This window comes from Canis aureus, chromosome 1 (genome assembly GCF_053574225.1).
Source record: "Canis aureus isolate CA01 chromosome 1, VMU_Caureus_v.1.0, whole genome shotgun sequence".
NCBI lineage: Eukaryota > Metazoa > Chordata > Mammalia > Carnivora > Canidae > Canis > Canis aureus.
The window spans coordinates 104776929-104802522 of record NC_135611.1 but is presented as its reverse complement, the minus strand read 5'-3'; the positions used below and the strand labels follow the sequence as shown (position 1 = coordinate 104802522).

Genomic DNA, 25594 nt, shown 5'->3' with positions numbered 1-25594 from the left:
ACTTAAACCCATAGAATCGTTTCCCAACACTATCCTCCACTCAGTCTGACCCCAGTATGTCTCCTGACTAATTTTCCCAGATGTGCACCACCTCATCAAACACTCATTAGCCTGACACAGGATCTGGGATAAAATCTATTCAATGTGGGTTGCCTGCGTGGCTCAGTCAGTTCAGTGTCTGACTCTTGATTTTGGCTCATGTCATGATCTCAGGGGTTGTGGGTTCAGGTTCCTCAACAGACTCTGGACTCGGTGCTCAGCATGAAGTCTACTTGAGATTCCCTCCCTCTCCCTCCCACCCCATCCACATACACTCTCTCTGTAAAAACAAATAAAGCCTTGGAACTTTTTAAAAAGCAGTTTACATCAGGAGATATTTATCAAGGCTATCACTGGCAGGATACAATGCAGAAGAATTGGGTGACTTATAACATTCACTTCTGCCCTGTTCCTGTGGGGCTTGCATTCAACCACACTGAAAAATCCCAGTACTCATGAAGGTCTACCTTAAACTTCTGTAGTGAACTTGCAAGGGAGATGTGTGAAGAAACACCTAAACTGTTCAGAAGCATATGAATTTACATGTAGTTGATGACAGATCTTGTACTTCTAACCCAGGCAGAACAGGTCCTGGAAACAGTGGAATCATGCCTCATTACAAGAAAATGGCTGAGAATTGGGAAACACATAGGATTTAGGGCAGAGATGTTCACCACTCATCAACAAGAAATATCATAAAGAACAACATAAGGGCGCTTGGGTGGCTCAGTGGTTAAGCCTTAGCTGAGGTTGTGACCCAGTGTTCTGGGATTGAGCCCCATGTTAGGCTCCCTGCTAGGAGAGCCGGCTTCTAACTGTCCCTCTGCTGCTCCTCTTGCTTGTGCTCTCTGTCAAATAAATATATTAAATCTTAAAACAAAAAAAAAATGAACAGGGCAACCCGGGTGTCTCAGTGGTTTAGCGCTGCCTACAGCCGAGGGCTGGATCCTGGAAACACAGGATCAAGTCCCATGGCGGGCTACCAAAATGGAGCCTGCTTCTCCCTCTGCCTCTGCCTCTGCCTCTGCTTCTCTCTCTCCCTTAAGAAAGTGTGTGTCTGTCATGAATAAATAAATAAAATATTTAAAAATAAAAAAATTAAATTAAAAAAGAAACCCAACAATATAGACTAAAAGATGGATGAGACAGGGTAAAATGAAACAGGTAATCACAAGGACAAACGTTCTTTGGGTGGCTCTGAAATGAGGTGAAGATTGGGCGGAAATGTTGATCTTATTATGAATACACCTGACCTACTGCTTGTGCCTGGAGTGGATGAAAATCATGGAATTGCTGGTCCAGATCACAAGCTCACAACACGGTATCAAGGAATAACAACAATGGTCCATAAAGCCAATGTATCATTTTGATAAGATATCACAACCTTTTTTTTTTTTTTTAAGATTTTATTTTTTTATTCATGAGAGACACAGAGAGAGAGAGAGAGAGAGACAGAGACACAGGCAGAGGGAGAAGCAGGCTCCAGGAGGGAGCCGGACGTGGGACTCGATCTCAGGACTCCAGGATCACACCCTGGGCCAAAGGCAGGCACTAAAGCGCTGGGTCACCCGGCCTGCCCAAGATATCACAACCCTATCCAAAATGTTTTTTCTTCATACTCTTTTGTGGTACATTTGGCAGTAACACACAGAACAAAATTAATGTACCTGGAACAATGTACCTGGAAGTTCTTACTTTAACCCCCCTCCAAAAGAGTCCATAGGGTTAACATTAATGATCTGGAAGATAAGGAAGACCCGCATGGTACCATAATGGACACAGCCCTGGACACATATCAAAGATGTGTGCATGCAAAGTCCTGGCAGAACTATTTTCACCCAGAGGCTGTCACCTGTGGGTGGGACCCCTTTAGAGACAATGTCCCATGACTTGACTATACTCATGTATTGGACAATAAAATCTGTAGAACTTAACTTACCTCCAGTGAGGTAAAGAGAGAGATATAGGTAAAACAGCTTTGGTTAGCGAAAATTCCAGCTACAAACTATAACAAGTAAATTATTGCTACTGTCAAGCCTCTAGTGGCCATTCTGCTTTGGGATATAGTAATAATTATTCATCAGAGCAGAGAAGCACACTGAAGGCTTTGAGATCCAAAGTGACATTGGTTCTGTGGTTCTCTGAGATTGCTAAACATACCCAAAGCCAGGAAAAGATGGAGAAAGAGTACAGTGGCAGTGTGCTCCAAGAGTGTGGTGCTATTAATTCATGTGAAGAAATGACTAATTAAAGCAAATGAAAAGAAACCACAATAAAACACTTTCAGAATACACTTCAATTTGTTAGCCATGTTGAGAAAAAAGGAAAAACCAGAAAACCTCAGTCACTACACAAACTAGAGAACAATGACTCTTAATACGTTTCTGATTGATATTATATAGATCATTATGATGTTTTCAGAAAAACACAAAGGGTCTATCTCTGTTGTCTGAGTATATGAGAAAATTTCTAAAAATGATAAAAACCACCAACCATAAATGTTGAAATCAAAAATTGGATTACATTAAGAACTTCTCTGCATCATAAGCTCAAGAGAGAGAAATAGAGTGAGAGAAGGAAAAAAGGACTCATTCTCATAATATATATATATATAGCCTAAAGAAAAAAATACCAAAACAGAAAAAATAGGCTCAATAACCCAGCAGATACTTTGAAAAAAAGATTATCAAAAGGTTAATGCCCAACTCCATAGTAACAGTAACAAAAAAGCAGATAAAATGACCACTTGGGGGACCCCTGGGTGTCTAGGTGGTTGAGTGCCTGCCTTTGGCTAGGCATGAGTCCTGCCTAGGCATGAGTCCCAAGGTCTGGAGATAGACTCCTGCATTGGCGTTCCTGCATAGAGCCTGCTTCTCCCTCTGCCAGTGTCTCTGCCTCTCTCTCTCTCTGTCTCTCATGAATAAATAAATAAAATCTTTAAAAAAAGAGAGATAGAGAAAATGACATAAGCTACTAAGTTTTAGAGAGTGTGTGGATGGGGACGCCTGGGTGGATCAGCAGTTGAGGTTCTGCCTTTGGCTCAGGTTGTGATCCCGGGGTCCTGGGATCAAGTCCTGCTTCAGGCTCCCCAGGGAAAACCTGCTTCTCCCTCTACCTGTGTCTCTGCCCCTTTCTCTATGTCTCCATGAATAAATAAATGAAATCCTAAGTATTCAGTAGTATTTGGTATTAAAGCTGAGCATGATTAAACATATTTACCAACAATTTGATCTCACATATATAACCAGCAGGTATGTGTGCACGTTCCACTAAAAGATAAATTATAGATTTTACATGCCAGTACTATCATGACAGTCCTGCACTGAAAATCATTCCCCTCCATTAGCCATAAAATGATGTAATCAATTGATATTCACACAATGGAATCGGATGGATCCATTCTAAAAAATGATGCACAATAACATGAAGGAATACAGATCAATTCACAAGTATAGATAGAAAAACAGCCAAATACAAGAGTTCCCACTGCCTGATTACATTTATATAAAGTACAAAAACGAGGACAGCGATCTATGGCTTTCCGCGTTAAAAGAGTGCTGAGCCTTGTGGAAAGGTACCAAGGAAATAAAAGGAATTGCAGAGGTCAAGTAATATTTTTTTTTGAGGTCAAATATATTGTTTCTTGACCTCAACAGTTTATAGAGACGTGCTTAGTTTGTGAAATTCAATTGAGCTGTTAACATATGTTCTGTATGTGTGACTTTACTTCAAAAAAATATTCAACATGGAGAAACTCTCTGGCTCAGTTTGTGGAACATGCAACTCTTGATTTGGGAGTTCGAGCCTTGGTTTAGGGGCAGAAATTGCTCAGAAATGGGGTCCTAAAAATGTTGACCTGCTAATATTAAAAATAAATAAAAATAAAATTAAAAGCTTAAAAATTCTTAAAAGCAAAAAAATAAAAAGATGTAAAAAGAGAAGTGTCATAAAATAGATATATTGACAAGGTGAAATTAAATGTAGGAAGGACGAGATTTTCAAAGAATGCTTTAGTTTCTAGCTCAAGCAATAAGGTACTGATATACATTGTTCACAGAAAAAAAAGAAGAAAATGTACAATTATTTTCTTAAAATACATACAGGAACACAAGAAAGGAATAAAAAAAACAGGGAGCATATTAGGAAAGACAAAAAATGTAGTATAGCCAAACCCCAATATCTTCATTAAGATATTAAACACAAATAAACCAAATGTTCCTGGTGACACTAAACATTGCTCGAATATATTCTACTGGAATTTTCTGGAGAGAGAACTAAAACATGAGGGTGAAATTGAAAAAAAGTAAATGGAACAAATGCTGTGTAGTGATAACCAACCAAACACGTGGCATGGCAAAATAAAAATCCTATTGAATAACCTTTAAGCCAAAGGACTTGGTCACTATTATTAGTTTTATATTTGAAGATCTAGATGTACAGGATTTCAATAATCTATTTCATGGAGAATAAGCATAATCTATATTTGTGTGCATATTTATACACACACATATAAACATACACAGATATACATACATGTACATAGGGAAACATTTATTTTTAGCTGAGGAGACATTAAAAAAAAATACTTATCACAGAGGGATGACATCATCAACATGGTGAAGCAGGTAGTTCCACCTCAGTACTTCTGAGATAGACATCACTAGGCAACTCTCAGTACTCAAGAGTGAGACTGAATCACCCCTTGGACCACAGAGACAAGGGGGACATTAGAAGGGTAAGAGGAACAATTTCAGTCTGACCACAATGCACCTTCCCTGGGGCCAGCACAGCGCTCCACCATGAGGGGCCAGCTGGAACTACAATTGTTCCACCATGAGAGAGAGCGCCCATGGTGGGCACCCAGCTTCCCCAAATGTCAAGCTGATTGTTGGGTGCCCACATAGGTCTGGCCTCAAGGGGTTCCCTGGGGGAATCTGGGATCTTATAGACATCTGCTTCTAGTCATTGGTTCTCAGAATGGGTTCCCTGGACAGGTACCTGAGAAAGTGTAAGAAAGGAAATTTGGGGAATGTACCCTAGAAGTACTGACATGGTAATGTGGAGATAGACACAGCAATCTAAGATTTACAAGTGCTCCTGGTGATTCTGTTATGGGATAAATTGGACAACCTCTGCAGGAACTAAGTCACAGCTCATCCCTGAGTTATCCACAGGTAAGTCATTCCTACAAATGCTCTATTTGGGGTTCCTGGATGGCTCATTCAGTTAAGGGTCTGCCTTTGGCTCAGGTCATGGTCCCAGAGTCCTAGGATGGAGCCTCACCTTGGGCTCTCTGCTCAGTGGGGAGTCTGCTTCTCCCTCTCCTCCCTGTTCATGCTCTCTTTCTGTCGCTCTCTCAAATTAATTAATTAATTAATTAAAAAAATTTTTTTAAAAAAGCTCTACGCTTACAGTATTATCAATATTGTGACAGACACACACACACACACACACACACAATGTGCTTAACACAAATCTTTATTCATAAATGAATTTGACTCCAGCAGTCTTTCTCGGCTTCCCACAGTTCTGTCTCTGCCTTCTCTCAATACTCTCCTTGAGCTTCCTGAGATCTCCCCAAATACACTGTTCACATTGTACAATGAAATGAATCCAGATGAAAGTAAATTGGAACTTATTTAAATATTTTTTCAAGTTAGTTATGAAATTCATACAAGACATTAATACAGGTAATGGGAGGCACCTGGGTGGCTCAGTGGTTGGGCAATTGCCTCCGGCTCAGGAAATGATCCCTGCATGCAGCCTGCTTCTCCCTCTGCCTGTGTCTCTGCCTCTCTCTGTGTGTCTTTCATTTATAAGTCTATTTTTATAAGTCTATATTTTTATAAGTCTATATTTATAAGTCTATAAGTCTATATGTCTCTGCCTCTGTGTCTTTCATGAATAAGTAAATAAAATCTTTAAAAAAATACAGGTTACGGAAGACTTATATGTCTTCATATATGTCCCACAGGTACCTGTGAAAATCTCATTATTTCAACTGCATAACTAATATTCTTGACTTGGATCAATTGCTATCCTGAAGATACATCCAGCTTTTAATAAACTACCACTGTATTCTCCTTAAAATGCAAATGGAAAAACTAGTTAAAATTCAGGGTTTCTCTGTGGTACTTTAATGCAAGGAAAGGTGCCCTGGACACTTACTTCCTCGGGACTTCGATCACACTTACAGGTCAGCCACAAGCAGCATCTCCATGTGGACTTTCTTCATTAACTGTACATTATAATGTCCTTAATCTTCCATGTTAAAGTAGGTAGGAATGAAGTCCCCCTCATACCAGAGCCCTGCATGTCTGTGAGACAGCAGCCACCAAATCATCTTACATGTACACAAACGATAAAGCCTTGGGATGAGAGGATTTCAGAGTAAAATTAACATCTGCCATGCAAAAATGTCAAATATGGTCAAAAGAAAACAGGAGACACACCGAAAATAATAATCTCTCTTCAGACAACCATCTCCTCTCCATCCTGACAGGGATATTAACAGATACAGAGGACCGCTGAATACCGGGTTTCAACAGCGGAGGTCCATATATATGTAACAATACATGAATACAGTACAGTACCATAAATGTGTTTTGTCTTCACCTTAAGATTTTCTATTCTCAAGCTAACATTATTATAAAAAATACCATATATAATACAGGAATACATACCAAAAACTGCGATGATTGACTGTTTATGTTCCAGGTGAGGCTTCTGAGGTCAACAACAGGTTATTTCCATGAGAAAACAGGTATGGTTTTCAATTTGGGGCACTCAAAAGATACACACAGGTTTGCTTTTCTTTTCTTTTCTTTTCTTAAAGATTTATTTATTTATTTATTTATTTATTCATAGAGATGCAGAGAGAGAGAGAGGCAGAGACACAGGCAGAGGGAGAAGCAAGCTCCATGCAGAGAGCCTGACATGGGACTCAATCCAGGGTCTCCAGGATCACACCCTGGGCTGCAGGCAGAGCTTAAACCGCTGCCCCACCAGGGCTAACCCACACAGGTTTTCAACTGTAAAGAGGTGGTGCCCCTAACACTTGCATTGTCCAAGGCTAAGATGTGAGTGATCTGTGTGTTTTAACTTTGGATTTTTCTCTATAATAAATACTTGGATTTCAGATCATGCCTGAAAAGGGATATTGACTTACTGCTTTCTTCTGTGAATTCTGATGTTATTTAGATTTCCTTTCCATCTCACAACTTACCAATTCTTTATGTCCTAAGTGTTTTTATCCTTTATAAAGATGTTTCTTTTCTGAAGTATGTAGTAAAACCAAAGGTCTTGCATCAATTTTACATTTCTTTTTTTTTTTAAGATTTTATTTATTTATTCATGAGAGACACAGAGAGAGAGAGAGAGAGAGGCAGATGCATAGACAGAGGGAGAAGCAGGCTCCATTCAGGGAGCCTGATGTGGGACTTGATCCCAGGACTCCAGGATCATGTCCTGGGCCAAAGGCAGGTGCTAAACTGCTCAGCCACCCAGGGATCCCATATTTCTATGGTTTCTGCCCAGTATGCTTTGTTATCTTACTGATGTTCAATAAGAGTGCAGTTCCAGGCATAGATGTGGACACTATTCTTAACAACTCTAAATTATTCCACAGGATGCATTACCTCATGTTGAATAGTTCTGGTTATGAATTAAATGCCTTGCACATTCTTTACATTTAAGGGCTTCCCCTCACTATGCACCCTCTGCTCCACGATGCACATCTCTCCACTATGTACCTCTTTGTTCACAAAGTTTGTAGTTTCGCATAAAGTTTTTGTCAAATTTTATTGAACATTTGTCAGCCATCCCCTCATTATGTCTTACATTAGGTTGTTAAGCTTAGGGTGGTAGTTAAAGGCTTTGCCGCATTTTAGACATTAGTAGGTTTTCTTCTATTATAAAATATCTGCTATTGAGTGCTGAACACAACTTAAAAGCCTTGCTCTAGTTGCTACATTTAGAAGTCTTTTCTCGGGATCCCTGGGTGGCGCAGCGGTTTGGTGCCTGCCTTTGGCCCAGGGCGTGATCCTGGAGACCTGGGATCGAATCCCACATCAGGCTCCCGGTGCATGGAGCCTGCTTCTCCCTCTGCCTGTGTCTCTGCCTCTCTCTCTCTCTCTGTGACTATCATAAATAAATAAAAAAAATTAGAAGTCTTTTCTCCAGCGAGGGTACAGGATATACAATGAGATTTGAGCTTTTTTTAAACTAATTGTCACTGAAGTAAAATTACATTTATGAACAAAAGCTTTCTTTAAAATACAGAAATTATATGAATTATACTTTATTGCCTTTTTTTTTTTAAGACTTTATCCATGTATTTGAGAGAGAGAGAGAGAGAGAGAGAGAGAGAGAGCACAGCCCAGGAAGGCACAGGAAGAAGCAGACTCCCCACTGAGGAGGGATCCCATTGGGGGTGGGGGGGCTGAGCCCCAGGACTCCAGGATCATGACCTGGGACCAACTGACTGGCTACCCAGACATCCCTCTACCTCACATGCCCATGTCATATCAGAACTTTTGATCTAATAAATAACAGATGAATCTCATATGTAACTTAAGAAAGTGAAAACACACTTGACAAAATAAAAAGAAATTCCTGTCATACAAGACAATTCATACAATGATGAAAGTATTAAGAAAGAAGGTAAAAATTGAGGATTTATTATAGGCTTCAAGTTCTAAGGTCTAAATGTTCTAGCTCCCCCATGGCATTAATTTAGGTAGGAATTCTAGGATACAAACAGATACATTACATTATTTCACCACTGAGGAATGGAACACACTGTTATATCCTATTGTCAGTTCATACAAAGAAAAAATTAACTTCCAAAGTGAAATAAAGAATTAGATTTTCTTATTTTAGGGAGGTGCTTTGTTATCTGATGAAATTACTGAGTGTCAATTTTGTACAATCAAGATTAAAGCCTCCATAACATTGGAATGCATAAGCCAGAAAACGTGGTACCTGTCTCCAGTGTTCCCAGGATTTCTGCACTAACCCCAGTATGCCCACCACTACCCCAACATCCTTCTCACATGAGGCAAAACAGAACTTACAAAGGGCTAAGGCTATGGATCCTGAGAAACAGGGAGACTTCCCCAGGACCCTCACAGCAATGGAGAACCTCTCAGATTATGGAGACCCTCCCACTCCCAGGGGAGTCTCCTGGCCCTCCCTGTGGAAGTGATGGACCATCAGTGGAGCTGAAGGAGAATCCTTAGAGAAGCTAAGAGCTTGATAATGTTGGATAGCACATGTCCCTCTGTGACAGGGAGAAAAATATAAACTAGGTTTCTCAAGAGTGTATCCTTTCAAGGAGAACTACTCCCACCACAGTTTAAGGTCTCTCTTCCCCCTTCACATGTGGACCGCACCTCTGTCATCTGCCTCATTTATTTCCACTTACCTGGATGGATGGTTACTCTCTTCTTTCTCTTCACACTCCAAGGTTCCTTCTTTTGCTCCAAAAAGGAGACCAGGTCTGGCTTTGACACAATGAGACCTGGTTATTAGAAAAAAGGGATGAGTATTGTTGGTGATGCTAACTTTCAATCCACCCTCATACTCAGTAGAGAAGAGAAAAAGACACTGTAGATTCAAGAAAATGATTTCCTGAAGGCTGTTGCCCAGCTGCCCCTTTAGAACACACAGGATAGATGTCCAGTGTTCAGAATTGTCCTCCACAGCCAAGTACTAGACACAAGAATAAAAGGTGTAAGTTGGAGTTTAAGTTACGGGGTGTACTATTTTCTGCCACTCACTGTACAGAATTCCCACGCATCTACAGAAGTGATGATGTTACCTTGAGGAAGAGGAAATTAAAGCTGAAAGGAAGCAATTGAAGACTTTTGTCTACATCTATAAAACACTACTTTTTCCCTTTACTGCCCAGATCCACATTCCAGTCATTCAAAGAGGAATCTTCCAAGAGACAGACAGTCTTCAAAGGAAGGAAGGAAACCCTGAGTGTGGTATGGAAAATCTGGAAGGAGTGATCCTCACCCAAGAAGAGGAGGTGTCCGTAGTTCTCTAACATCACATCCCTGTAGAGTTTCCGCTGAGTGTGGTTCAGGCATGTCCACTCCTCCTGAGAGAATTCTATGGCCACATCCCTGAATGTCAGCAGTCTCTGCAATAAATACCAATTACCGAGTGGTCATAGGCAGAGTTCATTATGGCCCAAGTGATGAAGGAGGGAGTTAGAGTCATCAGTTAGACCCCAAGACCTGACCTTCAGGTGTTTACCAGCTTGTACCCTCCAACCTTGGTCCCACATTTACTAACCTCTCTTTCAACCACATCTTTTACTTGAGGCAAAACACCCCATGGGCAGAGTCTCCTGTGATGGAAACAGAAACTATCCACCAAAAGGTAAGGACTGATCTCCACATGGGAAACAAAGGCAGAAAGAAAAGTATATGACATTAAATGGCCCTGTAAAATGCAGTGCAATGACAAATACTTGAGTCAGTTAGAGTATAAAGCTCCTGGAGGAAGTCCTCAACTTTCTCAAGGTGAATACCTTCCTAGAGGGAAAAACAACCTTAGTTTGACAATAACAGGGCCATTGTATCCTGTTGAGTGTCTTTGAGCATATGAAAAGCCATTTGGAACTCCCTTACTCTGCACTTGCCCCAACAGCAGAATGTGTAATCAGTTGCTCCTCACAATCCCTGGGCAATTGGAGCCAGCAGGCAGCAGGCTGCTGTAGCAGCTGCAACTCTTTCTACTGATTGGTCCTGTCCTCATCTTTAATACAAACACGTTTTTGCACCAAAGACCTCTCAAGAATTCTTGACCTCAAGGTTCTGGACCTCAGCAACATTCCAAAACTACATCCCCCTGAGGAACAGCCTGGACCAGCCCAATTTGAGCTAAACCCAACTCACCCTCTACAGTTGAAACAAACAGTAACCTGTGGAGTAACCAAAAATGTCTCTTACCTCATTTTATTACCAAAGTCTCCAGCAAGGAGGAGCACAAACCTCAGTTATATAACCCAAGTATGTGTAGAAATGCTGTCTTCAGATGCATGTGGGGTTTCTGCCCAGTTCTACTGACGATGACAAGGCCCCTCTTTCTAAATATCCAGCCTAACCCTAAACAACAGGAAACCTTTCCCCCTTGCTCTGTGAGTCTCTGCTTAGGAAGTTATTCTCAGTGATCTGTGAGGCAGCAAATCAAGTTTCCTTTCTGTGACATCCACACACGGGTATAGTTTCTATAGGTAGTTCTATAATCTTTCAGGATTTTAAGACAGTGAAATATGTCAATTATATGATTCCTGTGTCTCTCTGTGTGTGTGTTTTATTACAAAGAAGTAAATAGAAAGTAACTCTAGGGGTGCTAGGGTGGATAAGTGATTGAGCATCAACCTTTGGCTCAGGTCCTGATCCCAGGGGGAGTCAAGCATCGGGCTACCCATAGGCAGCCTGCTTCTACCTCTCTCTATGTCTCTGCCTCTCTCTGAGGAATAAATATATAAAAAATAAAATAAAATAAAATAAATAAAATAAAAAGAAGGCTAACTATGCAACTAAGTGTGGAGTAACATTGAAACCCACGAGATGGAGGTCCACTCCCAGAAGTAAATATCTCACTACAGGAAGGTGAGAGCCTTCACTGTCCATTGGAAGCTAATGTGATGTGGGCCTGGAGCTAAGGATCAAAAAGAAGATATGCTGATCCATTTTTGTTGCAAAAAGCTGTTTCTATTAACACATAGGGACAGGACCACAGGAGGGCAGAAAGACCTGAGGTATCCTTTTGAAAAGCCAAGCATTGTATACTTTTAAGATGGGGGCAAAGATAAAGGGAGTTTCTAAAGAGACTTTCATATATTAACGAAGACTGACAGGATCCTGGAGGTCTGGCTATTGCCAAACAAAAGTTGCTTTTGGCCTCTAACAAAGCATTAACATTAAGGCAGTTGTGAATTCCTTCAGTCCTCTCACACTCTGCCCATCTCAAGAATTTATCAGGGGACATTCTTTTGCTTTTGTTCTCATTAGAAACTAGAAGCCAGAGAAATTCAGAAGTTTCCTGTTTAAATGTGATAGTTTCTGCACATCCTTCAGTAAACCTGTCTAAGATCCTTAGGAAAGATAAGAAGGAAAGTATGAATTTTATAGGGAGAAGTCTGGCAGAGAGGAGCAAGCCAAGGAAAGGAAGGTAACATTAACTGTAGGAAACAAACTAGTAGCAGTGCCTAAAGAGATGGGGGGACAGAGGGCTAGCTGAGGACAAATGATGAGCCAGGGCCAGCACATTGACAAGTCCTTGAATCAGGCAGAGGGACATTCCTCTCTGGACTCAACTGTCTTGATGGTCACACTTTGCCTAGGGCAAAAGGCAATCTTAGCCTGACTCCCAGGAGCCTGTAAGTCTACTTTAACCTTTGCAAATTCTTTTAGAAATTTCCGTTATTTCTACACCCCCAAGGTAGGTGTTGGCGATCATACCCCCAGCACAACACCCACAGGTATCCATCAGAAGGGGCTCATGACTCAAGTTTTTTTTTTTTTTAATTTTATTTATTATTCCTGAGAGACACAGAGAGAGAAAGAGGCAGAGACACAGGCAGAGGGTGAAGCAGGCTCCATGCAGGGAGCCGGATGCGGGGCTCGATCCCAGGTCTCCAGGATCACGCCCTGGGCCGAAGGCAAGTACTAAACCGCTGAGCCACCCAGGCATCCCCCAAATACAATCTTCAAAAATAAAAAATAAATACAGTTTTGGTGGCTTATTGGAAGCCCCGTTGGAGAGATGGAAAGAAGGTGATGGGGGAGAAGTGTTCTAAGATCGAACCTTGGGTATTAGATTTGAAAAGGTGTTTAACAATAAGTGAAACCACGAGGCAGAAATATCAGAGCTGGAGGAATCAACATTTGCAATCTCCAAATGCAGGGAATTTCGGGCCAAAAAGGCACTGCGGCCTCTAAGCTGGGACACAAGGCTTACCTGAGACCCCGCCATCTCTGCTCCGTCCACCTCGGCCTCTAGCGAGCTCTCTCACAAGATCTCCGTGGAGGAGTCCCAGCTGCATCAGGAGAACACACCTTTAAAGGCAGCCAAGTCTCTCCACCTATAAACTGCTCCCCTGCAGGCAGGACTTTGAAATGCACAAAAAGCCCAACTTCCTAGTCCTTTGGGCGTGGAGCTGTTGAGAAGCTGTGAACTCCCAGCTGGAAATCAGGAACTGATTTTTCCTTCTCTGCTTCCAGGGCCCTCCCCTCCCCCAGATGCTCACAGATTCAGCTACAGCCTAGGCCCCCTGTGCTGTGGCCCTAACCCTCCTGACTCGGGTAGTGGAGACCATTACCCCTCCTAAGGCGAAGCCTGCTCTCAATTCTCAGAAATTAAAAGGAAGCCTTTCTACTTAACTGTGGCCTCACTTAGAATCACCCGGAGCACTGACTTAAAACAACGCTGTTGTTTCCACCATCAATTGACAGAATCCGAGGGGGAAGAACTTTTTTTTTTTGTTTTAGATTTTATTTACTTCTTCATGAGAGACACAGAGAGGCAGAGACGGGCAGAGGGAGAAGCAGGCTTCTCGCAGGGACCCCCATATGGGACTCGATACTGGGACTCTGGGATCACGTCCTGAACCAAAGGCAGACAGACACCCAACTGCTGAGCCACCCAGGCGACCGGGGATGATCTATTTTGATACTCCAGGAAACATCTGGGGAGGTGACCGGCAAAGCACCGCAACCAAGGCTGTGCGGTTACCAGATTTAAATCCACGCCTTCTTACTGATGAGAGTTTCTCAAGATTTACATCTTCTCCCTCTTCCTGCTACACAAAGGGAGATACTCTTAGGAAAGGACCTTTCCCTTACAAATGCAAATATCTCTTCCTTAAAGAACCGTTGGGTGTCACACCTTTTCCTGTGTCTTCTGTTTCTTTTTCTTTTTCAAGATTTTATTTATTTATTTGAGAGAGAGAGAGAGAGTGGAAAGGCAGAGCACAAGCAGGCAGAGAGACGGAGGGTCAGAAGCAGGCTCCTCCTTTACCAGGGAGCCCAACCCGGGACTGAATCCCAGGACCCTGCTTCTCCCTTTGCCTGTGTCTCTGCCTTTCTCTCTCTCTCTCTCTCTCTCTCTCTCTCGCTCTGTCTCTCATGAGTAAATAAATAAATAAATTCTTCTTAAAAAATAAAAACTGCCTATAATTTTTTCACCAAAAGATGGGTTTTTTTTTTTTTAATATTTTATTGATTTATCACAAACACACACAGAGGCAGAGACACAGGCCGAGAGAGAAGCAGGCAAGTCCAGGGAACAAAGAGAGGCGTGCTTGGTTTGAGGAGACAAGGCTTAAGTTGAGAAGTCTGTTACAGAATAAAAATTATTTCAGGTAAAATGATTTGAAGGACGGTGGGTTTTCACTGGTGAGGCTGTTGCCTGGGAGGGATAAGAAAAGCATCTCTGCCTTTGGTTGCAATAGTAGGTATAAACCGCTCCCAAGGTCAAGCTTGTGTAAGGTCAAGATCTTCCCTTCCTGTTGGAACTGCCATTGACTATGAGTGATAGGGCTTAAGATCTCCCTCTGCTGAAAACCTCCTGACTCCATTTTAGTGAGGGTTCCAATTACTAACTTTCAATCAACATTTGATCAATATCTCAACATTTCCTTCACTCTCAGTAGAGGGCAGCAAACATTCTCATCCTCACTTTGATGATGTTAACCTTTTTTTAGATTCCATGTGATTTCATACCAAATTTTTTTTACTGTGTGTGCTTTATTTATGCCAACAAAATATCCTCCATTTAGTGTGGGCCAAGCCCAGACTGCTCCATGATGGACCACTTTGGCAGAAAGATGATTTTGATTGAAAAAGCAATCAAAATGGGGCAGATTCAGGAAATGTCGTTTTCACCCCCTTCACTGACTAAAAAGAATTTAGAGAGAGAACCTATCCCAGGCAGAAAGCTATCACCATATGTAACTACATTATTATATAAACTAAGTTTGAGAAACAGGGAGGAACATAGTTAGGCCTGTTTGAGAAAAGTTCTCTATGGCCTATTGTTTTTGAGTGGCCTAGATAATATTTGTTTATCAAATATTTCCTCGTTTTCTTCTTCCCTGTGAGTTGACTTTCTTCCCTTGGAGTTCCCAGACTTCAACCTTCTTCTTCTCAAAGACATATATCCATTACTTTGCCAGTCTTTGCAACACTCCGTTCTGTAGGCAGTATCCATATGTATGGTTTAAATTTGATTTTCCTGTTTATCTTATGCCAATTTGATTCTTAGTCAATAATGAGAACTTCTTCAGATGTTCTGGTTTATGCTTTTGTATGTTTCTCCAATCAATATTTAGCTCCTATTTTATACAACCAATGTTAAGGAAGAAAAAGAAACAGAAAGGCGGTGCCCGGTATCTACATTCTCAGGGAAAATATGAAACACTTAGTACCAACTGTGAGTGTCATAAGAGTTCACTAAAGTATTATGAGGATTAACTCACATGTTCCTAAGGTCCCAGCAAAATATCATGTGTGTGCACAGAGTAAAAGCTCAATATATACTGCATTAATAGAATATCTATGTTATTTTCCAGATGTAGATTTTCTCAGACTCTAGCTATGCCGAGCACTCCTGGCTACATAAGTCTAACTCACTCCCCTATGCTCTCCAGCTTAAGGATTGACTCATTGTAGCTTCTTGAGATTTCAACAGACCTCCGATGTGGGGGAAACAAGGAACCCAATGATTCTGGAAGATCAAGTTTGACCATTCTAGAAAGTGGCCTTCCCTGATGCCAGCAGGTCTCCTTGAGATCATACCAAGAACGATTAAGCACTGCTTCCCCTGCATGTCAATGCTCACTACTCCTATGTTCCTTCCCCTGAAGGACTTCCTGCCTAGTCTGGTTAATAGAGTGTCTTTGGACATAAATCCACCATGGTCTCCATCTGCCAACCTCCTGAACAAAGCAAATTTTCCCTTCCAACTGTGAAAATGAGTAATGGAATGCCTCACTAAAATGGAGTTGGCAAGGAGCTTTTCTGCCCTACTACAGGTAGTCAATTGCAAACCCAGCGGGATGAGATGGGCTTGATCTGATATGGCCTTGATCTTACTTCTAGATACTACTCCTCTATTCCAACTGAAGGAAGAGACACTTATGTTTGAAAAATACTTTCCCTCCTCGTGGGCACTCGAACAGAAATGGACTGACTTAACCGGAAGTAATCACGAACTTCAATGGCCACAACTGCCTTCTTTGATCTTTCCAAAGGAACTTACTTTTTTTAAAATTTTATTTATTTCATCATGAGAGACAGGGAGAGACAGAGAGAGACAGAGAGGCAGAGACACAGGCAGAGGGAGAAGCAGGCTCCATGCAGGGAGCCCGGCATGGGACTTGATCCCGGGTCTCCAGGATCACACCCTGGGCCAAAGACGGCCCTAAACCGCTGAGGCACCCGCGATGCCCCATCCAACGGAATTTTTATCAAAGATAAGGTGGACAACCATGGTTCTAAAATTGACAAAATTAAACGGGTTTCCTATTTTAATTGGTATTTTGAAGGTTTCAAACGCTATCAGGAATGTAATATCGCCTCATGACAACCTACACTTTTTCAAATAAATAAGGTAAGCAGATAATTACAAAAATGAAAAGGGGCTTCTGGGAACTCTTCTTCCTCTCCCCTACCTTCTTTGTCAACTGCCTCTAGGATGCCACCTCATGCTCAGCCCCTACCTCTAGTGCAATCTTCCTTTCTTCTCTTCCATCCCAATCTCCACTCTCATTCTATCCTTTAGTTACACCTCCCTTTTCCTTTGAAGCTCCCTCTGCTACCTCCTCCCCTGAATCTATTAAAAATCTGCCTTCCTGGAGTCTTTTGAGGACCTCAGTGGACCCAATGTCTCTTATTTTCCCTGGAGGAAGGCTGAACATTGAGCTGAAGTTCCCTAAAGTTCCCTATAGTGACTGAGGATCCCAATAGGTTTGCTCAAGAATGTAACATAGTTATTCAAACTTCCCAAAGTGGTTTGTCAGATTTATATCAATTGGTCTACATGCTTGTTGGTGAGGGCCAGGTCAAACACTGGATGAAACTAGCCCAATGGGAACATCATGAACAGAATCCAAAGCAACAAACCTGTAACTTTTGGCAAGATGCTACAAAACTTGCTAGAGGCTCCACCAATCAATTATGATGGGTTTTCCCAATCCTGTGGATTGGAACAAAATTCAGACTTGTACACAGAAGACCAGTTATTCCCTTCATGATGATTATGATCAGGTTCAATTGTCTTTAAAGAAATTTCTAGCCTTTATAAGTTGAATCTACTTGTGTAGCTTTTAACTTTCTATTTATTTTTTAATTTTTAAAAAGTTTTTATTTATATATTTGAGAGAAAGAGAGAGAGAGAAAGAGAGCGAGCACGGGCAGGGGGAGGGGCAGAGAGAGAAGGACAAGCAGACTCCCTGCTGAGCAGGGAGCCCAAGGGAGGGTTCAATCCAAGGACGCTGGGATCATGACCTGAGCCAAAGTCAGATGCTTAACTGACTGAGCCCCTCAGGTGCCCCTTAACTCTATGTTTGTTAGTGGAGTGATCCAGGATCTTTCCCTTTTAATTAAAAGCATCAAGATGAAAGGGGACATCATGTCCACTTCAGATTTAATTAATTAGACAAACCAGATTGCTCACACCCTGGAGAAGTCATCTAGAGGGAAGAACACTAAAATTTTTCATTATTCAAGTCCGGTAAGTGACTGCCCCTAAACAAAAATGGAAGCCTTGCTTCTGCAATTCCTTCAAGAAACCAGGACAAAAAAAAAAAAAAAAAGAAAAGAAACCAGGACATCGGGATCCCTGGGTGGCTCAGCGGTTTGTCGCCTGCCTTTGTCCCAGGGCGTGATCCTAGAGTCCAGGATCGAGTCCCACGTCAGGCTCCTGGCATGGAGCCTGCTTCTCCCTCCTCCTGTGTCTGCACCTCTGTGTGTCTCTCTATGTCCATCATAAATAAATAAATAAATCTTTAAGAAAAAGAGAAAAGAAAAGGAAACCAGGACATTGGAGAAGAACAGTATTACATATTTAAGAGCTTTAGGCACCTTCAGCTCTTTAGCCAACTTTTTCAATGTCCTCCTGATTCTCAGTGGCAGGGCTCCAAGGAACTCTAGGGGCTTTTCCCAACCCTCCCTCTCAATTGGCTTTGTGAAACTACTCTCCACGTTGCGAATAAATCTGTCTCTGTTCTTATTGACACCTGAGCTACACCTCTCAGTGCTCAATCCCACTGGTATCAAGCAGCCCCTGCCTCAGAATACTAAAACAGTTAAAATATTATGGGTCTGTAAGAAATCTCCCTGGGTGCCTGTGTCTAGACCCTTTGAGCATTAGACAGTCTTTCTCCTTAGTTCATCTGCCCCAAATATTTATTTACCGGCCTGAGATTTCTTTTAAAAATGTCATAGTAGAATTTCTTCCTCCCAAAAGAGGAACATGATTCTAAAATCTCACAGTAGTAACCACAACTGGGAACTAGGGTAAATAAATGACACTTTAATATGTTTCCTATGCTCTGTCTCTGATAGCAATTATAGTTGAGGTTAGGGGTAGCAATCAGTGCCTTTAGTCCAGGGTGTGATCCTGGAGTCCTGGGATCGAGTCCCACATCGGGCTCCCTGCATGGGGCCTGCTTCTCCATCTGCCTGGGTCTCTGTCTCTCTGTCTCTGTCTCTCGTTCTCTCTCTCTGTCATGAATAAATAAATAAAATCTTAAAAAAAAAAAGGGAAATGTCAAACTTGGTAATGAGAAACCTCATTAAAATGGAGCTGGGAGGTTTTGGCAGCATGAGCTCTGACATCCTCCCACTTGAAGTTAATTGTAGACTCATCAGTAAGAGATGGACTTGAAACTCCTGACTGGATCAGTCAGTGGAGAATGTGACTCTTCATCTTGCGGGTGTAAGTTTGAGCTCCATGTTGGGTGTAGAGTTTACTTAAAATAAAACGTTAAAAAAAAAAAAGACATAGATTTGGGTTTACATGGGCTAAACCTTGGATCTGGACCAGCCCAAAAGAGCCCCTTTTCTCATCATCCTGGGCAAGAGATCCAGCAATGAGAAGCAATCACATTGTAAATTCCCAGGTTACTTCAAAGGACTTTAAGTTCATCACAACCTTCCCTACATACTCTTTCTATTATTTTATTTTTAAAACATTGTACCTCACCGTGCCTGGATGGCTCCGTAGGTTGAGTAGTCTGCCTTTGGCTCTGGTCATGACCTCAGAGTCCAGGGATTGGGTTCCCTGCTCGGCAGGGAGTCTGCTTCTTCCTCTCCCTCTGTCTCTTACTCTATCTCAAATAAATAAATAAATTTAAAAATTTTGTGCCTCTTCTTTTTCTTATAGGCATGTCTATGATTTTGCAGCTGCTTTTTGTCCCAGCTCAGGATATTTTCCTTTGCTTTTGAATAAACTCATCTTTTGGTTGTAAAATAAGTGGCAGTGTCTATTTTTAAGGTCACCAATACCAACACCAGTCTCTCAAGTGTTGGCTTTTAACTATGGAGCAGCTGAACTTGGGTTTGAATAACAAGACTCAGAGCCTTCTCAAGCGTTCTGTAAACTTCAAAGTCTCAGCAAAGAATGTAATGCTTCAGGACTGTGATTCCTGGTCTTCACTGGAAACCAAGGCCACTTGTGTTACGACAAGATGGTGGGTATATGTGGCTCAGGTGTGCTGTGTCTGTTTTCTCTAGCTTAGTACTACTGATTCTGGATTTATGTGGTGCAACATCAGGACTAGCACAGCACTTTTATGATGCCAATTCATGGGCTCCAGTCCAAACCCACAGCACCACAATGTCTTAGGGAGGATGAGAGAACATGTAAACTTTTCATTCACATTAGAGCTAGAGAAGCCTTAGTTAAGCGGTTCTGGGCCCAGGTTTTCCATTAGAAGAGCACGTGGAGTTTCAGGTATGATCATCACTGCTGCTCTCCCCCACAGATTCTGTCAAAGAGTCTTGGTGGGAACAACAGTGTTCTTTAATTAAGTGCTCCAGGTGATTTTAAGTGAGGCCAGGGTGAAGCATGAGGGCTCTTCAGTAACTTATTAGAGTTGGGTGCTGGCTTAGGTCCAAGGGGAGTTAACAGTGTCTCCTCTACATAAGTCTGGAAGGGTCAGTCCATGCAGCACAGAGTTCCTATACTGCAGTAGAATGTGTGATGTGTGTGGGAGGGGAGGCGCCTTGATAATAGGGATGGAGAAACTGGAGGGTCGGTCTCCAAGTAGGAGCTCAGGGTCTTTGAAAAGCTCCAACACACAGAAGAGTAGGGAGTAGGGCCTTTTAATGTATTTTAATGTCCTGTCTATACACGAGTAGGTACTAGGTGAAGAGATTCTGCTTTAAAGGCAAATGCTTGGGGTGCATGGGGGGCTAGGTCACTTAAGTGTCTGACTCTTGGTTTTGGCTCCGGTTATGATCCCAGGGTTATGGGATAGATAGCCCAAATTAGGCTCCATGCTGAAGGCAGAGTCTGCCTTCGATTCTCTCTCTCCTTCTCCTTCTCTCCCTCCCTCTGCTTGCACTAGATTTCTAAATAAATAAATAAATAAAATTTAAAAGTCAAATGCTTATGATTTGGCTGTGACTTCATTGGAAGTCAAATATCTTCTGAGAAGGAAAGCTAGAGCACAAGGAAGAAGAGAATGAAATGGCTGGTTCTCAGGTAAACCTTGATCCCTGGTTAGAGGCTCTGTCATCTTTTCCTCCTGAAATTCCAGGCATTTAAAAATTGCAAAGGTTTATTTATCTACTTCTGATTTTACTGTCTCATGTGTCGTTTCACCTGCTTTGAAAATCTTTTTTTTTTTTTAAGATTTTATTTGAGGAAGAGAGAGTGTGTGGGAGGAGTCAGAGGGGTGGAGGGAGGAGAAGCAGACTTTTCACCAAGCAGGGAGCCCTATGGGGACTCGATCCCAGGACTGTGAGATCATGACCTGAGCCAGAGTCAGATGCTGAACCACTTGGGCCACCCAGGTGCCGCTACTTTTGAATATCTTCTTTTTTAAAGATTTTATTTATTTATTCATGAGAGACCCACAGAGAGAGAGAGAGAGAGAGAGAGAGAGAGGCAGAGACACAGGCAGAGGGAGAAGCGGACGCCATGCAGGGAGCCCAATGTGCAACTCGATCCCAGGACTTCGGGATCAGGCCCTGGGCCAAAGGCAGGTGCTAAACTGCCGAGCCACCCAGGGATCCCTGTCTTGGAACTTTAAAAAAAGTTCTCTTCACGACAGATATGCAGGGGAAGGTGCTGAATCCAGGATTCCTACTGTGGATCAGCTCAGGTTCTGGGATACCAGTCAAGGACAACAGATCATATTTAGTTTCCATATGTATGTTTTATCAACTCTCTGGAGACCAGGATTAGGAAAATGCAGAAATAGTGGCACCTGGGTGACGCAGTCAGTTGAGCATCCAACTCTTGGTTTTGGCTCAGGTGTGATTCATGGTCATGAGATCAAGCCCTGTGTCCAGCTCTGCATTGACCATGGAGTGCACATGGGATTGTCCCTCCCACTGCCCCCCTTCTCATGCTCTCTCTCTCAAAGAAATAAATCTTTTTTTAAAAAAAAAACAATGCAGAAACGGGCAGCCCAGGTGGTTCAACGGTTTAGTGCCGCCTTCAGCCCAGGGTGTGATCCTGGAGACCTGGGATTGAGTCCCACGTCAGGCTCCCAGCATGGAGCCTGCTTCTCCCTCTGCCTGTGTCTCTGCCTCTCTCTCTGTCTCTCTCTCATGAATACATAAAATCTTTAAAAATGAAAATAAATTAAATGCAAAAACAAACAAGTTGGCTATGTAGCCCAGAATGACTCCAAAAGTTATGAAAAAGAAACAGAGCCTTGCTCTCCAGAATGAAAAAAAAAAAAAGTTCTACCTAAAAAAAAAAAAAGAAAGAAAGAAAAATACAAATGCCAATCATTAGCGGAATATGGGAGTTTTATAGGGTTTGAGTTTTTAATAAAAGATTTATTTATTTATTTATTTATTTGAGAGAGAGAGAGAAAGAAGGACACTGCATGTGCCCTGGAGTAAGGGGAGAGGCAGACAGAGGGAAGAGAGAATCTCAAGCAGACTCCGTGCTGAATGCAGAGTCCAATGCAGGGCTTGATACCACACCCCCTGAAAACATGACCAGAGCTGAAACCTAGAGTTAGATGCTTAACCTACTAAGCTACCCAGGCACCCTAGGACTTGAAGTTTGTATGAATCCACTGTTTTCTTTACTTGGGTTCCTAATCTGATTTCCTTTAGGATATCCCCCTGGCCTCAGAGCCATTTCTGCTACTGTCTTTTAGGTAAGGCCACTGAAGAAATAGTCACACGGTCCCCTAGAACAACCTACAGTGCTCCCAAACTGCAGGGAATAAACTCTTGTATCCAAGTGACAGGTCTAAAGAAAGCACCAGGGTACCTTGGTGGCTCAGATGGCTACGTGTCTGCCTTCAGACTCACGTCCTGATCCCAGGGTCCTAGGATCAAGACCCTCAACCTGCTCCCTGCTCGGTGGGGAGTCTGCTTCTCCCTTCCATCTGCTACTCCCCCTGCTCATGTTCTCTCTTTCTCTGTTGCAAATTTATACATAAAATCTGAAAAAGAGAAGAGGAAGAAAGAGAGGAAGAAGGGAAGAACCAAACCCTGACTGGACCTGCACACCATCTGGGGATCTGAGGGTAAAGGTTTTTCTGAATTGAAGCAGACAATATCTGGAGACACAGATTTCCCTGGATGGACAGGCACATCATTTTCTCACTGGGGCTTCTTCTAACTCTATTGTGGAAAGAAAGTGCCCTCAACATAAACTTCCCAATGTCTTGCAGGAGGCAGAAACTTCTTTATTTTATGACCTTTTTGGAAAAAGCCTCATTATGATTCGATGCACATTTCTGAAGGTTAAGAAGGTGCAGATTTTGCAAAGCTTTTCTCTTACTGAGCTACTAACCAACTCTGGATTTTTGTTGTTGTTGTTAAAGATTTATTTATTCATGCGAGACACAGAGAAAGAGAGAGGCAGAAGGAGAAGTGGGTTCCCAACGGGGAGCTAGATGTGGGATTCGATCCCAGGATCCCGGGATCAGGCCTGGGCCTAAAGCAGATGCTCAACCTCTGAGCCACCCAGGCATTCCCATATTCTTTTTCAAGATTTTGTTTATTTACCCATGAGAGGCACAGGAAGAGAGGCAGAGACACAGGCCAAGGGAGGAGAAGCAGGCTCCATGCAACGAGTCCGATGTGGGACTCCATCCCTGGACAGGGATCATGCCCTGGGCTGAAGGCAGGCGCTCAACCTTTGAGCCACCCAGACAGCCCTCAACTCTGGATTTGATTTGATTTGATTAATTTTTATCTCTTTAAAGATTGCATTTATTAATTCAAGAGAGACACACAGAGAGAGGCAGAGATGTAGGTAGAGGGAGTCCCACGTCGGGCTCCCTGTATGGAGCCTGCGTCCCCCTCTGCCTGTGTTTCTGCCTCTCTCTCTCTCTCTCTGGGCCTCTCATGAATCAAACAATCAATCAATCAATCAATTAATCTTTAAAAAAAATCCTAAGATATAACACAAATGATGATTGAAACAAAAAAATTTCAATGATATAAAAGACTGAGAAATATTAGCAGTTTTCTTTTTTTTTTTTTAGCTGTTTTCTTTATAGCATTCTGGATATATGTTCAGATTGTGAATAAATGACAGAGACATAATCATCCACAAATAGATTTATAAATTTTGTGCCGTTGAGAATAGGTCCTAAGTCATCAAGACAATATTCTACTCTATCAATTTTAATGTGTGTAGTAGTTTTGAAAAGTTTAGCACTCAAACCTTTCTTGCATCAGAGAATACAAACTGGGAAGTAACCTTACAACGTAAGGAGTTTGCTCAAGCCTTTAATTATTGCTCAGACTTTCCTTGATATCACAGTATGAATACCTGGGGAGAAACCCCACAAATGCAGAGAATATAAGCAAAGCCTTTAAACAGAACTACAACCTAAGCAAACACTTGAACACTTGTACATTCATACTGGGAGAAATCCTAAAAATGTAAAAATTATGTGGCAAAATGTTTGTCTGGATTTCAAGTCTCCCTCGATGGAGGACAATACATGCAGGGGAGAAGCCCTACAAATGTAGAGAATATAGCCAAATCATTAACTAGAGCCACCACCTACTATAAATTAGAGAATACAGCCTGGAGACACCTGGAACAAACGTAAAGAATGTGGTAACGTCTTCACCCCGAAATTGACACTTCCTCAACATCAGAGAGTGCTTACTACATAGAAACCCTAGAAATGAAGAGGGAAAGATCTTTATTTTCAATATATATTTTGGGGGCAGCACGGGTGGCTCAGCAGTGTAGCGCCCCCTTCAGCCCAGGGCCTGATCCTGGAGACCCGGGATCGAGTTCCACATCGGGCCCTTTATGAAGCCTGCTTCTCCCTCTGCTGTGTTTCTAATGTACTAAGCCTATAGCACTTTTAAGAGATTAATCTGGTCCAGCTTTTTACTGCAAACTTGCAGGATTCTATACCTTTCTGTCATCCTTTCTTTTCCTGTACTGCAATAGAACCAGGGCAAGTTTAGGAGGTTTTTCTCAGTCATAGGAGTGTAGCTACCTGTTGGTCATACTTTGTTTCTTGTTTTGAAAAAATTATATATTTAATCTTTAGACACACACCCAGAGAGAGAAAAAGAGAGAGAGAGAGAGAGAGGGAGAGGGAGAGAGAGAGAGAGAGAGAGGCAGAGACACAGGCAGAGGGAGAAGCAGGCTCCATGCAGGGAACCTGAAGTGGGACTCAATCCCAGGTCTCCAGGATCACACCCCGGTCCGAAGGCAGTGCTAAACCGCTGCACCACCCGGCTTCCCTTCATTTCTGTGTTTAACATTAAATCCCGTGCTTCATGACCCTTTCATCTAGATTCCTATTTTCCATTCCTGGAGATTCAGTAGATGCTCAATTTACAAAATATAAATATCTATACATAATGACCTGATTAAAAAACACTGCAGCTGATTAATATCCTCTGATCTCCTATAGTTAGGATACTTTATTAGATATTTTTAATAAATTTGTGTTGAGAACTCCTTTTTTTTTTTTTTTTTTTTATTTACTTGTGATAGGCGCACAGTGAGAGAGAGAGAGGCAGAGACACAGGCAGAGGGAGAAGCAGGCTCCATGCACCGGGAGCCCGACGTGGGATTCGATCCTGGGTCTCCAGGATCACGCCCTGGGCCAAAGGCAGGCGCCAAACCGCTGCGCCACCCAAGGATCCCTGTGTTGAGAACTCCTAAGACATACTCTTTCAGCAAATACCCAATATAATAGACATAGAATTATGTGTAGTCTCCAGATTTCCAGAATCTGTACATCCTGTATACCTGAAATTTTGTACCATTTGACCAACATCCCCTATTTTGTCCTCAGTCATCTCCTGACCATCACAATTGTATTCTATCCTTTAAAAAACAGCTTTTATTTATTCATGAG

General features: G+C 42.1%; 1 protein-coding gene across 1 annotated transcript in view; it reads right to left on the bottom strand.

Moving 5' to 3' along the window:
* The window catches only part of LOC144310305 (uncharacterized), an 84310-nt gene that overhangs the window by 6174 nt on the left and 52542 nt on the right, over window positions 1-25594 (bottom strand). Inside the window, 3 exon segments of the mRNA XM_077891107.1 lie at window positions 9464-9559; window positions 10060-10186; window positions 13018-13065. Coding sequence (XP_077747233.1) covers window positions 9464-9559; window positions 10060-10186; window positions 13018-13065 — 271 coding nt within the window.